This window comes from Ursus americanus, chromosome 4 (genome assembly GCF_024610735.1).
Source record: "Ursus americanus isolate L20-20 chromosome 4, mUrsAme1.1.p, whole genome shotgun sequence".
NCBI lineage: Eukaryota > Metazoa > Chordata > Mammalia > Carnivora > Ursidae > Ursus > Ursus americanus.
Window position 1 is genome coordinate 32,711,898 of NC_142130.1, and position 15,574 is coordinate 32,727,471.

At 40.5% G+C, this 15,574-nt stretch overlaps 1 protein-coding gene across 1 annotated transcript in view; it reads left to right on the forward strand.

The window, feature by feature from the left end:
- Positions 1-2,544: 2,544 nt before the first annotated feature.
- The window catches only part of SNX4 (sorting nexin 4), a 62,832-nt gene continuing 49,802 nt past the window's right edge, over positions 2,545-15,574 (forward strand). Inside the window, exons 1-2 of the mRNA XM_045812582.2 lie at positions 2,545-2,707; positions 14,612-14,733. Coding sequence (XP_045668538.1) covers positions 2,567-2,707; positions 14,612-14,733 — 263 coding nt within the window. The 5' untranslated portion in view covers positions 2,545-2,566. The remainder of the gene's footprint in view (positions 2,708-14,611; positions 14,734-15,574) is intronic.

Here is a 15,574-nt window from a genome sequence, read left to right on the forward strand (position 1 = left end):
TTTATATTATTTTTATTCATAACTATTTTCTTTTTTTTTTTTTAAAGATTTTATTTATTTATTTGACAGAGATAGAGACAGCCGGTGAGAGAGGGAACACAAGCAGGGGGAGTGGGAGAGGAAGAAGCAGGCTCCCAGCGGAGGAGCCTGAAGTGGGGCTCGATCCCAGAACACCGGGATCACGCCCTGAGCCGAAGGCAGACGCTTAACCGCTGTGCCACCCAGGCGCCCCTCATAACTATTTTCTAATTTCTCCACAATGAACATGTATTATAGGTATACATAAGAGGGGGAAATGATCATCTAATCCTTTTTTCCCTCATTTTAGACTCTTCAAGCACCCTTTTGTTTTTCCAAATTTGGTTTCTTCAAGGTTATCTTTTAAGAAAATATAGGGACAAAGTTATATCCAGCTAACTTAAAATTGTTATCAAAGGCAGTCTTGAATTTTTTTTTTCCCACAAAAAAGGAGGTGTGAATTGTAAAATGGTGGGGGAACTTTCTTTCCCTTTATCCTTCTAGATTCTTTTGGCTGGTCTGTTAATTAAATTGACATAAGACAGATTACAGGAGAAAAATAAATCTGATTATGTACGTATGGGAGCCCCGTAAGAATATGAGACCCATGAACACGTCAGGCAATTGAAACTCCTATGCCATCCTGAGTTAAGGAATGGGAAAGGGGCCCGGGCTTCAAAGGAGAGTGGGGTAATCACGGGACAATAAGAATAGATGTTTGATGATTAGATGTTTGCTTATACAGACGGGTCACTCAGATAAAAAGTTATTTCTTGTAATAGCAGTCTTTCTGGGCCAGGCCTCCCTAAACTCTTTCAGGTAGTTAAGGGAGAGGTAAAAGTAATTTTCTTGAATCTTCTGGGTTTTGATTGCCTTCAGCTCAAAATATGCACATGCCAAAGTGGCCTGTTTTGGGTCATGTACTCTGCTCCCCCTGAGAATGAAGAGGAAACAGATGTTTCTACTCTGTTGTAGTTTTCTCTTCCTCCTCCTTCTCCTCCTCCCCCCGCCCCCCCGAAATAGCACCTAGCACTATGGCCTCCCCTCAGTGAATTTTTTGTGAAAGCTTGAGCTCCTGTCCTTATTCTTACCCACTGCAGGATGAGATACGAAGTCACCAGCCCAGAGCAATTATTCTAAAGGCTGTAGGACCTAGTGTTTTCAGTCTCTCAAAACTGGGAAAAGGGCACAGGATAATGGTTACAAATCTGTCTCTGGGAAGATATCTATCTCTCTTGTGATGAATTAGTAAAATAGTCTTTTTTTTTTTTTTTTTTAAGATTTGATTTGAGAGAGAGAGCGAGCGCACCCCCGCGCTTGCAGGATCAGGGGGAGGGGCAGAGGGAGAAGCAGATGCCACACTGAGCAGGGAGACCTATGTGGGCTGGATTCCAAGACTCTGGGATCATGACCTGAGCTGAAGACTAACCGACTGAGCCACCCAGGAGCCCCAATAAAATAGTCTTATGATTTAAAAATATGTTTCCTGAGAATTTGCCTAGCATGAACAATCCTTGATAAGCTGATAAAATGCCTTTTGAAATTTGAGTAAACGTCCTAGGTTTGGTCAGAGGAAAAAAAAAAAAAAGATAGGGCCCTTGCCTTCAAAAAGTCCAAAGTCCAGTTGGGACAGACAGACATATACATAAATAATTGTCAAATAATACGAGAAAGATCTTAACTGATTTATTGCCAAAGCGGTATTAGCATTTGGACATAACTTGAGATTTTAGGGATGAATGGGAAATTTGCCACGTGGGGACGGGAAGAGCAAATTGTGTGTCACAGCTCCCAAGTATTTCGGCAGAAAGATCAGTTTCTCTCCTTGAAAAATTGATGACCAGACTTTGTATAGAAGGGACCCCAGCTACCACACAGCCTGGTACACCCAGTGGGCGTTTCCCATTAGGATACAATAGTGACTGCCTGTCAAGGAAGCGGGTTCCTAAAATTCGGTAAGAGATGTTGGTAGAAAATAATCAGAGATCTCCAGGGCTTTACGAAACGCAACAGATTGAAGTACCGCTTCGGCCAAACGCTTCATTTCTTCACTTCTCTCAAAAACTTGCACGTGCTACCTTTTGCTGAATGTGTTACTCGAACTGCTGAAAGTTTTTAATTTATGGCGCTTGGAGCTTTCAGGGTAAAAAATGGAACCGACAAGGCAAGAGAGACAGGGGCCCAGAACGAGAAGGTCAGACCGCGGCCTCCGATTTCTTTTGAGACTCAGTTTTTCTCTAGGTGATCGCCAACCGGAATGGTTCCAGTGTCTACTCGGCTCTTCCCCTTCCCCTTGCCTTTCTCCCCTTCTCTCCCTCCATCAGTTTCTCCCGGGTGTCTGGGTCTCCCGGCTTAGCAGCTGACCAGTTCCTAAGCAGGGAAACCTGCCAGCCTCAGCCACCCGCCGGGAGCTCCGCGGGTCTCAGCCCCCACGGACCGCTGCCGGACCGGGGGAGCGGGCGGGGCGGGGCAAGGGGGCGGGGCAAGGGGGCGGGGCGCGCTGCACGGCGGCGCAGGCGCACTGGGACCGCCGCGCCAAACTGCAGCCATGGAGCAGGCACCTCGGGATCCCGAGCGGCAGTTGCAGCCGGCGCCCCTGGAGCCGCTGGGCCATCCCGACTCGGGCCTGCAGGCCGCGGTCGGTGAGGAAGCGGAGGGGGCCCGAGACGAGGGCCCCGGGGAGGGCACGGTGAGGAGAGAGGGCGGCAGAGGCCACGGGGCCTGGTGTCGGGGCCTAGCGGGCGGGGCTGAGCTGGGCTGGCGGGGGCCGGTGGGCTCGGCCGGGAAGGCCCTGCGTTGAGGGGACAGCAGGGTGGAAGGGCCTGGCTACAAGTGCAGTGAGGGTGGGGGGCTCGGTGGAAGAAGGGGGTCTTGGGAAGGGGCGAGCGCCTGGCGCTGCGGGACCAAGAGAAGGGCCGAGAGGGCGGTGGCGAGGGGAGCGGAGGGGATGTGTGGGTGCGGTCCCGCGGGCGTGGAGGTCGGAGCCCGGGACCCGTCGGTCTGGAGCAGGTGCGGTGTTCAGAGGTCGGGGGCCCTGGAGGTTTGGACCAGAAGAACAACACTGTTGTTTCTGGCAGTTTGGCAAAGGGTTGTGCAGAGGCGATGGCCGAACGGAGGCATCATGGAGAGTGGGCAGCGGTGCAGGAGAAGGAACGGAATGGGGGACTTGAGGAACAAGTTGGGGGTTAAAAAGCATGGTTGGTTTGGTGTCACTATCAGGGAATTGAAGAAAGTGTCGGAATCAAGAAAAGGTACAAATAAAAAAAATTAAACTCGGTATTTGTCTGCAATTTCTTCACTTGGAGGCAGTGAGGTTTGTCATCTGTATCCCATGTACCTGCTTTGTGAAGCCCTTGGTAATTAGTGATTTTCATTGCTTGAGGAGAGGAGAAAATGCATCATTCTATATTTTGTAATTGGTTTCATTCCAAAGTGTTTTCACGCATAATGCGAGATAGGTAGACCAGGTTAACTTGAAGCATTTCAGAAACGAGCGCTGCACATGAGACCATTCTGTCCAAGGGTGTGCATTCATACCCGTTTTGCTTCTTTTTTTTCTGGAACAGGTGTTAGTGCTAATAGAAGACTGCCCATTCTTATGGTATATGGATAAAGAAAAGTTAAAGTTGTTTGCCGAATGTAACTAGAAAGACTTTAAAGTTTAGAGACCAGATAACCAGGAACTCCATATACAGTAGTCGAAGGTTTCACCTTCTTAGGGAAATGTGGAGATACATGGGGTAGCATAAAGACTTTTTGGGGTGAGTTTTAAGCTTTTCATTTAATTTTTTCCAAAACGTAGAATTATTTGTGGGAAGGTCAGGATCTCATATTAAATGTGAAGAAGTGTGTGTATTCTTAGTTCATAAATTTGGCTCTTATGATTTGCTCTTTGTGCAGGTTTCCATCTGTGACTTAGGTTTTGTGTTCCCCCTTAAAAAAAAACAAACTTCTGTTGTGAAGTATGTCACCACAAAAGAGTAAATAATTATCTCACAAAATAATTGAAGCCCTCATATGTTCTCCTGGGTTACAGCTCACTCTCACCACCACAGAGGAAACCTGTATTCTGCATTTTGTGTTAACAGTTCTTCTGCTTTTCTTACAATTTTACTATATGTATCCATAGCAATATGTTGTTTTACTTGATTTTGAAATTTACATAAGTGATATAATTTTACTATAACTTACTCTTTTAGCTCAATATGTTTTTGGGATTTATCCGAAATGTAGCTTAATTCATTTATATTCACGACTCTATAGTCTGCCATTTTATAGATATTCGACAGTTGATCTCTTTTTGTGTTTACAGACATTGGGGTTATTACAAGATTCTTGCTTATTTCTAAAAAATTACTGTCATTAACTTCTTCCTTATCTCTTGGTGCAAGTATCTAATACAAATTTAGGTGTGGGGTTGCTGGACTGTAGGGTATTAGCACATCCAATCCTAGTAGGTGGTGCCAAATTGCTTTCTAAAGTGATTTTACCAATTTATTTTCCCATCAGCAGTACCTGATGCTTTCTCTCTGTATCAACACTTAATATTTTCAGACCTTAAAATATTTGCCAATCTCTTGGGTATATGTTAAAGTGATTTTAGATTGTTTCAAAAGGCAAGGATCATATCTTTTGTTGACAACATCTTGAGTTTAATTTTGATTTGATTATGATGATAAAGATTTTCATGCGGCACCTGGTTGGCTCATTGGTAGATCATGCAACTCTTGATCTCATGATTTTAAGTTTGAGCCCCATGTTGGGTGTAAAGATTACTTTAAAAAATCTTTTTAAAAAAATGTGTTTTTTGGTAATTTTTTGTGAAAGCCTTTAGGTAATTAAATAATATGAAGTCACAACTATAGTATAAACTTCATTTATCTTATTTTAAAAGTGATTATAAATACCTCATTAAAAAACCCATGTATATTCAGTTTAAGATACTTGAAAACCCGAAGATGCTATCATACAGTGAAAGTTGTATTTCCTGAAATTTTAGGAAAATGTTTGTAAATGTTCCATTCACCAGTGACCAAACTTACTGGGTTTCCTAAAGCAGCACCCTAATTTTGTGATTCTAGAGACACAAGCTATTTTTACAAATATTATCAGTATCAATTATTTCAGAATCGGTAGTTTAAGCATACACATTCACATGTACTCTCTACATTCCCCCCTCCCGGCCAGAAGCCCCAAGCCCACCCTTTGAGGGCCATCTACTCCCTCCCTCCTTCCCTCCCTTCCTTCCTCTCTCTCTCTCTCTCTTTTTCTTTCTCTCTTTCTTTTTAAGATTTTGTTTGTTTATTTGTCAGAGAGGGAGCACAAGCAGGGGGAGCTGCAGGCAGAGGGAGAAGCAGGCTGCCTGCCCATCAGGGAGCCCGATGTGGGACTCGATCCCAGGACCCTGGGATCATGCCATGAGCCAAAGGCAGATGCTTAACTAACTGAGCCACCCAGGCACCCCATTATTTATCTGTTTTTTGTTTGTTTGTTTGTTTTTTGTTTTTTTTTTTAAAGATTTTATTTATTTATTCGACGGAGATAGAGACAACCAGCGAGAGAGGGAACACAAGCAGGGGGAGTGGGAGAGGAAGAAGCAGGCTCATAGCGGAAGAGCCTGATGTGGGGCTCGATCCCAGATCGCCGGTATCACGCCCTGAGTCGAAGGCAGACGCTTAACCGCTGTGCCACCCAGGTGCCCCTATTTATCTGTTTTTAAGTAATCTCCACACCCATCGTGGGGTCGAACTCATGCCCCGAGATCAGGAGTCGTCGTATGCTGTACCAGCTGAGCGAGCCAGGCACCCCTACCTTTCCCTGTTTGTATCCCCTCTTCTCCAGTACATTTTCAGTTGAGAAGTATTGCAATAACAATAACCATGTTGTTACTGTTATTGATAGGAATGTGGTCTGAGTAGAAAGGTAAGTTAGGTATAGTTGTTTGTGGGTGCTATGCACAGTAAGCTCTGCTTTTCATTTAATTCTGTAAATTACCCCCAAAGACATAAAGATGGGGTTCAAAGAGAAGTAATTTCCCCAAGGTCACAAGCTAGTCAGTGGTGTGGCTGGAATTTGAGCCCCAGTCCTCCTGGCTTTGAAATCAGTGCTCTTTCCAGTAAGCCATGCTGCTTCAGTCCAAAAAAAAAAAAAAAAAAAAAAAGGTTAAAAATAGACTTGTTAATTGCTCCAATACTGTATTTAAGTTTTTTAGTTTAAGTTGCAATTTTAAGAGGAAAAAAAAGTGTATAAATGTGTTGATTTATCAAGCAGTTTTTCACCACAAAAATATCTATGCAGATGGAGTGTAGCGATGCAGAAAGCTTGCTTCATCAGCCTTACTTTCGAGTGCAGATTTGGGCTGAGGATAGTTTGTACCATGTGCCCTACTCCTGTGCCTACACCTAGGGGTAATAGAAGCAGGCACTGACTGAGTCTCAGATCTCCTTTGGTTTTAAACATCACTAATCAGGATTCTTTAAATTCTGCGATCAGCTCTTCTGTGGTCTCTTATTTTTCTTTCTGTGAGTCTTCAATCCTTTTCTATTGTTTGCTGAGAAATTTCTTGTTTTCCTTCATACTTTTTCCCCTGTAGGGAAGAGTGCATTCTTTCTGTTTTTAGTATTGTCAGTTCTATTTAAAATAATTTAGAAAATGGAAAAAATGGGAAAGGAATCCAATCTCCAAGAAAGTACCAATTAGTGCCGGCACAAGAGAGGTGAAATAGCAAGGGAATGGAAGCAAGAGAACTCTTCAGGCTGGAAGATTCCACTGAGTTGATAGTTAAGGTGTTTGTCCAGAGAAAAGCCATTGCCTGAGGGAGTCATGAGTGATTTTTCAGCAAGCGCGCCCTAGGCCTGGGACTGCTGGTGGGGGCAGAGAGTTCTTGTGCAACTGGTGCTTACCGGTTAGCAGTCGGTGTGCCCTGGGGCACCTTCGCTGATTGGCAGCAGAGAACTGAGTGGAGTAGGCTGGCGCTGTGCGCAGGGTTTGAGGCTTGTCTGGGTGAGAGTAACATCAAGAAGGAAAAGAAAACGTATGGGCGTAGTTACAGAGTATCAGTTTAGTAGCGAGTGATTAAATCACACTCAAGAACTTTTTCCTCATTTTTCAACCTCATCAACTCTCAGAATTTTTCAAAGGTGACTCACAGCACAAAATACATTCTCTACGATCTAATCAGCATACATATCCTTTCATACCTAAGTGTTCCAGGAGACAATACTTAATCGTTACTTCGTGCAGTACTTTCTGACATTCTTCTTCTCTTTACTATTAAAAAGAAATATTGATCACAAACCACCAAATTGATTTCATGAACCATGAATGTGTTGTGACTCGGTTTGAAAAACTGTGCAAACATATATATTTATTTTAGATAAAAATTAATGTCTTCTGAATCACCGCTATTTTTAAAATACGTATTTTTATAGATAAAAAGCACAAGAAAATAGTTCATGTGTTATAACTGTATTTTTCTTATAACTGAAGTAAGCTTCACTCATAGGCCTAAGTAAATACATTATTTTTAACATAATACCTGCTACTCGTGACCATTTTAGATGTATTCCCCCAAGGAAAGTGAATTCTTTGGGTAGTTCTTAAACTTCAGATCTTTGACCTATTGCAGTAACACAGAAGCATCAAACGTAGGGAAAAAAGATTGTAAGGAAGTACACCAACAGTGGGATACGGGTGATTTATATTTAGTTAATTTTACCTTTATTTTTCAATTTTTATACATTAAGCATGTATTATTTTCATAATAAAAAAACCTAAAAACTACAAGTACTAGGGAATAGGGAATAGTTGAGCCCCTGCTATATACCAGGCAACTTTTAGAACTCTACCTGCATTAACTCATTAAATGTTCTGATAACATTATTACGTAAGTACTCTAACCCCCATTATACAGATGAGGAAACTGAGGCAGAGAGATTTAAAAATTTGCCGAGGTACACAGTTAATCTGTGGTAGAGATGGGATTCACATTCTGGCAAACAGGTTTTTAATCTGAGGGTGAATTGATCCTAAGCTCTTCTAATTACAAACTTTTATTTTTTCCTGATTTCCAGTATTTTATATTTTCCTGCCTCCCTGCTTGGTCTCTTGCTGCACTGATTTCTTTTAACTTCAGTTTACTTTGTGTTTGTGTTTGTCCTGTGTTACAATTTTTATGCCTTGTGTTATGTTTTAAGTCTTTCTCTTGTTCACCATAGGGAATTTAAAACATTTGCATTATCCTAACTGGCTTTATTTTTAGTCGATTTTCTTTTGTGAGGTTTTAGACTTTCTTATTTTGGTTTCTATTTTTGCTTTTTCCTTTGTGGGCAATAATTTCTTTGGTTTTATCCTCTGTAATGATTTGGAAGGCATGTATCTTTGTTTTTTTCTTCCCCCAAATATAACTGAAACAAAAAATTATTTCTATTTAAGAATTTTTTTTTTTAAGATTTTATTTATTTATTTGACAGAGATAGAAACAGCCAGCGAGAGAGGGAACACAGCAGGGGGAGTGGGAGAGGAAGAAGCAGGCTCCCAGTGGAGGAGCCTGATGTGGGGCTTGATCCCATAACACCGGGATCACGCCCTGAGCCGAAGGCAGACGCTTAACCGCTGTACCACCCAGGCGCCCCTCTATTTAAGAATTTTTTGAAATCTCATTTATAGAAATGATATCACATTTATAAACAAGGGCAGTATAAAGATCCTTTTTCCCATGAACTATTTGGAAGTGAACTGCCATCATGATATTCCCTCATCTCTTTCCCAGAACTTTCAGTGTGAGGGGTGCCTGGCTGGCTAAGGCAGTAGAGCTTGCGACTCTTGATTTTGGGGTTATGAGTTTGAGCCCCATGTTGGGTGTAGAGATTACTTAAAAACCGTTCAGTATTTAGGGGCAAACAAGGACATTGCCCTATGTAGCCACAATACTACCATCAAAATCAGGAAAATAGCATTGATAAATGACTACTATCTCATCTTCGAACTTAGTTTAAATTTTGCCAGTTGCACCAATATAGTGTTCTTCAGAGCAAAATGATCCAGTCCAGATGCATGTATTGCATTTAATTGTATTGTCCCTTTAGTCTCTTTCAATCTGGCAGAGTTTCTCAGTCTTTACTTTGGTGACTTTGACCCTTTTGAAGATTAGAAACCAGTTATTTTTGTAGATTTCTCTTCAATTTGGGTTTGCCTGATTTTTTGTTTTTAAAGATTTTATTTATTTATTGGACAGAGAGAGACACAGCGAGAGAGGGAACACCAGCAGGGGGAGTGGGAGAGGGAGAAGCAGGCTTCCCGCTGAGCAAGGAGCCCGACATGGAGCTGGATACCAGGACCCTGGGATCATGACCTGAGCCGAAGGCAGACCCTTAATGACTGAGCCACCCAGGCGCCCCATGCCTGATGTTTTTTTATGATTAAATTCAGGTTATGCATTTTTGGCAGAAATTGCCACTAAAGGGATGCTATGTTCTAGTTGCATCTTAATAGTTCACACATGATTTGTATTTGCCGAATACTTTGGAATCACATTTTCTGCCAGTCTTCAATATCGGGTTACTCTTTTCCCTTTTGTAATTAATTAATATTTTGTGGGACATACTTTGAAATTGAAAATATCTTGTTCCTCATCAGACTTTTGTCTTTTCAGTATGGACTCATGGATTTTAGACAACTGTATTAAGGTGTAATTTATATACCATAAAATTCACTTCTAAATATCTAATTCAATAATTTTTGTAAAATTACAGAGTTATGCCACCATCAACATAACCCAGTTTTAGAACATTTTTATCATCACCCCAAATTCCCACTGAGCAGGGAGCCCTATTCTATCCCAGAGCCCCGAGCTCATGACCTGGGCTGAAGTCATTCTTAACTGACTGAGCCATCCAGGAGCCCCAGGTGCCTCTTTTATGGTGTCTTTTGAATAGTAAAAGTTTTTAATTTTGGTGAGGTCTGGTATATCACTTTCCTCTTTTATGGATTGTGCTTTTGGTATTATATCTAAGAACTCTTTGCCTATCCTAAGATCACAAAGATTTTTCTCCTGTGTTTTTTCTAGAAATTTCAGTCTTAGCTCTATATCTGGGCCATTTTGGGTTAATTTCTGTCTATGGTGTGAGTAAAGGGTCTAAATCTTTTTTGGTGGGGGGGGCATGTGGACATTTAGTGGTTTCAGCACTATATGTGGAAAAGACTCTCCATTCTCTGTTGACTTGCCTTGGTGTGTTTTTTAAAATCAGTTCACCTTAAAAAAAAACAATCAATTGACCTTAAATGTAAGGTTTTATCTCAGAATTCTTAGTTCTGTTCCATTGATCTCTCTTCCTTCTGCCAATACAACAGTGTCTGGATTACTTTCACTTTTTAGTAAGTTTTGAAACTGAGTCCTGCAACTTGTTCAGAATTGTTGTGGCTATTCTAGGCCCTTTGTATTTCTATATAAATTTAGGAATAGTTTATGTTTCTGTAAAAAGTCCTGCTGGAATTAAGTATTTTTGAAGGAACAGTATGTTAATATGTTTAAATATTTTCAAGCATGTCCTGTGCATGATTCTCCTTTGTCATTTGTAATTTATTGTGAAGTCTAAGGCAGATTTGATGCTTATTCTTTTTTAGGGATCTTCTTTCTTATTTTTCTGCTTTAATCTCGTTGGGATGTTTAAATTTTCCAGTTCGTTATACATGGACCACATGCCTTTCAGTTTGAAGGCTTAGAACTTTTTTCCAGTCCAGGAAAGATTTGTTTGCCTGTTTCCTTTTCTTTTAAATTGCACAGATAGTTATTATTTCTGTTCTGTTTCTTCTGATTTCTTCTTTAAGAAGAAATTGTGTAACATTGTTTAAATGTTCTTTGGGTTTTTTAAAATCATTTCATCATTTTTATCCTTTTCTGGTCCTTCTTCCCGCAGCATTCTATGGAAGCTTCACAACTATGTCATGTTCTTATGGATTTGATTTCTTGCAATGTCAGTTTTACTGCCTAAATATATTTTATTTTTTCTTTCTTTGCATTGTTTCTTTTACAGTTAGCTCCATGTTCATCTCAATCGGCCTGTTGTTTTTTTTTTTTGGCCTGTTTTATCTTTTTCCTATAATATTCAATATAACAATAAGTGTAATATATTTTTAGTGTGTGATTTAAATAAGATTAACTAAATAAGTCAAATGCCATAAACATTAACTCTTTTCATCTGTAATCCTAAAAGTTATATTAAGGTTAGCTTTCCTTTTGTTCTTAGTCTTAAAGAGTGTGTTGGGGCGCCTGGGTGGCTCAGTCGTTAAGGGTCTGCCTTCGGCTCTGGGCGTGATCCCGGCGTTCTGGGATCGAGCCCCACATCAGGCTCCTCTGCTATGAGCCTGCTTCTTCCTCTCCCACTCCCCCTGCTTGTGTTCCCTCTCTCGCTGGCTGTCTCTATCTCTGTCAAATAAATAAATAAAATCTTTAAAAAAAAAAAAAAGAGTGTCCCTATGCGGGCTGAGAATTCTTCATGCAAGCCGTGAACTCCTGAGGTGTCAGGCACTGTGTTTCATCTGTCTTTCCATCCCTGATGACTGGAATGGTAGGTACTCAAGACATATTTATTGAATTTATAGTTTCTTCTTGTTCCTTTTATCACTTTTATCTGCTTTTATGCTTTTACTGTTTCTTAGTGGTTTGCAACATTTTTAAAACTTGAAATAGATTATATTCGTTTTCATTCTTTGAGTTGGAAATAAAGAATTTCATTAGCCTTTTCAATATGGCCGTCTTCTACGTTTATTTAGCCTCAGGTTGTTAGTCTTAATAAGTCAGGTAGAAAGTAGTGATTCACACGTCAAGCATCTACATTCGGGATGTTATTCCTTTGGGTCTGAATATAGCGTCGCTCTTTCTTTAATGATATTCTTTACTCTCATGAGAAGTGTGCTTTGAATACATCTAAACTATTCTGTTTCTCTGTGAAACATGTCCCTGGGCTCATCTTCCAGTCAAGTCAGTCCATCTCTAAATTTGTTGAATGTATTCTTTTAACAGTTGTGCTTCCAGTTGGGTTATTCTTGGTACTCTCTGTGTTTCACTGAGAGGATAAGCAATTTTATATCATCTTCCAAGTCCTTCTGGTGTTGTTGTTGTGTTCCTGTTTTCATTCTTTAGTTTTTATGATAGCTGATTTTATTCTTTAATTCTTTTTTCCCTTCTGTGTAATAAAAACAGCATGAGGGTAAATTCATGACTCAGATGCATTATGCTTTTTGCTGGGGAGCTAATTTGCTTTATTTGTCATGTGTTTTCGGTATTGGGGGAATTTTTCACTGAAGTAGGTGGTGGTAAATCAAGTGTTTGCCTGTGGGCCAAAATTAGGAATTTTATATATATATATATGTGTGTGTGTGTATATATACACGTATATATATATGTATCTCAACCAATGACGGCTTCATAATTCTGAGGTTGGGTGATTTGTGCTTATGTAATTTCTTGAACTTTCTTTCGGTTGAAGTATTGCCTTATTTTTTCTCTCAGTAGCTAAACATACAACTTACACTTTATAAAAATATCTAATTTGACAACTGAGTGATTTCTGGTTTTGTCGACCAATTTCTGTTCCATTGGGTTAGCTCTTAGTTCTCTGTCCTTTTTATCGTCTTTTAGCATTTTTATCTTCCCAATTTATCTTCAGCATTTTGGGGGCACTTCCTAAATTTAGTCATCATTTAATTTTTTGCCATGCCACATAGCTTTTTCTGCCCTCAGAGCACATCGGTTTAATTTTCTGTATAAACCATCACCAGTGGTTTTTACTGTAGTTTTTTCTTTTATCTTTCTTTTAACTTTCTACTTTGTCTCTTGTTAACCTGAAAATAAGGAGCCACAGTGAGAGCCAAACAATTATTTATTCGGGCTTAAAGAATTGCAATTTGGGGAATACAGATTCAGCTAAAAATGCAAATAGTAATGCTTCTCGGGTGAAGATAAGGGGTTTTTATAAGAAAAAAGAAGGGGAGTCAGGTACATGAGTTAAGAGAAAAAAAGGCTAAACAGTTACACAGATTAGTTAGTTTACTACAGATTCTGTCCTCAGAAAGTCCATAACCTGTGGACTTGGGGGCAGGATATTTGTTCTCCTGAGTTCTCAAGCAGTTGCTTAAAGCATTTGCTGTTTTGCCTAGTCCAAAGGTTTTGGTCTGGTATGAACAGAAACGGACAAGGCAGTTTCCCTGCAGTGGTTGCTTGGCTCCCTTTTATTTTTATTTTTCATTTATCTGACAGAGAGAGGGAGACAGCCAGCGAGAGAGGGAACACAGGCAGGGGGAGTGGGAGAGGAAGAAGCAGGCTCCCAGCGGAGGAGCCCGATGTGGGGCTCGATCCCAGGACCCTGGGATCATGCCCTGAGCCGAAGGCAGATGCTTAAAGACTGAGCCACCCAGGCGCCCCTGCTTGGCTCCCTTTTAAAAGGGCTCCATTCATGTCAAATTTTCACACCCTTCTTCACAAACTGCCCTCAGTTACAATGTAGTGCAGTATTTTTAATTAAAACCCACCTCTGAACTTTGAGAGAGAGCAAGGGGAAAAAACCCAAAGCACAGCAGTTATCACATGGTCTCACTTTGTCTTCCTTGTTTTGACTTGGAGTTACTTTGGTATTTTTAAGAACCTTCCTCAGTGGCACACTTTCCTCACATACAGCCTTTGAACCACTGGTGGTGTATTTTTTGTTCTTTTTGGTTCTTTAGCATAGACCTGGGGATGTTTTAGCAGGAACAGAAAGGAATCTGCTCTTAAGCCTTGCTGCTGTCTCACAAGTGGAGCCTCTTAACCACTGCCAAAGAGTTTAGGCAAATCTCAAGTTGGATATGATAAAAAATAAAGTTGAATATAAGATGACTTTTTTTTTTTTTAAAGATTTTATTTATTTATTTGACAGCGAGAGAGACAGCCAGTGAGAGAGGGAACAAAGCAGGGGGAGTGGGAGAGGAACAAGCAGGCTCCCAGCAGAGGAGCCTGATGCGGGGCTCGATCCCAGAACGCTGGGATCACACCCTGAGCTGAAGGCAGACGCTTAACGACTGAGCCACCCAGGCGCCCCCCCCCCTTTTAATTTAACCTATCTGCTGAAAATCTTGCCTTTTGGCATATGTATAGTATTTTCTTTTTGAGAGACTGAGATCTGACTTGAGAATGAGATCTGACTTTGTTAAAACCAAAAATTAGATTTTAATATTGAGGATTATTCATCTATGTATAAAATGTTTTTAGATTTTTTTTCTTAGGCATTTTATATTGCTTTATTCTTGGTCACTTACACAAAATGTCTGTGTTTTAATAATTAAATGTGTGATACATGTTAAAATAGCTTTTGGAGATAAGTGTGTGATACATGTTAAAATAGCTTTGGAAAAGTTTGGTGAGCTACAAAATGCTGCTGATGAGACGTATAGCATTTGCTGCTGTCATCAGCAACCCCTACCTAGCACCTCAAGAGATAGAAGAAATTTGCTTGAAATATGTACCAACAATGGGTTTTATTATAATCGCTGGTGTTTTTTTGAATACTGTCTTAAAAGTTTTGTTGTTGTTGTTCTTTTTCCATTTGTTTTTGTCCAGATGACTGAAAATAATTTTTGGTTGAAGAAGATAGAAATTAGTGTTTCAGAAGCAGAAAAGCGAACTGGAAGAAATGCCATGAACATGCAAGAAACATATACTGCTTACCTCATTGAAACAAGGTGGGTGATGAGAATTAGGTAGAAAAAGCTTTGTCTGGTAGCTGTTGATGCAAATTATGTTGCTTACTGGAATTGTTTACAGGTCATTGTCTTTTTAGGTATTGGGTTTTTGTTTGTTTTGTTTTTTTAGAGAGAGAGAGAGAGAGAGAGCGCGTGTGGGCACACATGAACGGGGAGGGGCAGAGGGAGAAGGAGAGAGAGAATCCCCGACGCAGGGCTCAGTCTCAACTCTGAGATCATGACCTGAGCTGAAATCAAGAGGCAGATGCCCAACCGACTGTGCCACCCAGGCAACCCTGGTGTTTTGTGTTTTTGTTTTTTTTTTACTTTTTAACTGATAAACAGGTGTCTTTTTCTATAGTACTCTTGGTAGCTATACTTTAATGCACTTGTGTTGGAAGTAGAAAGTTAGTGGAATACTTTTGGGATCTGAAATGTTACTTGACACATGCTTTGGTGGAGATTTTGGCATTAGGTATAATAATCCCTGTGTAATTTTGGGAAAGGAGATCCGGTTCCCAGGTGTGTGTGAAGTGGACTCAGGAAGGTAAGATGGTTAGCAGAGAAGTATAGGATGAGAGAATGACAGTCTAAATCCTGTCTTTCTCAGGAAAGGATTGAGACTAGAAGTTTAGACTGGGATAAAATTGGGAAGAGTAAATCATGGAGTAAGGCATTAAAACTCACCAAAAAAATTGTCTTTTACCTCATAAGGAAAAAGTTAAAGGAATTACTGTTTTGTCTAGAGAAAGGCAAGGCAAGACTGTATTTCCCAGTTATAAACAGTTTCTGTGACGGCTCTATACCAACTAGTTCTTTTCTCTCTGCGAGACTGAGCAGA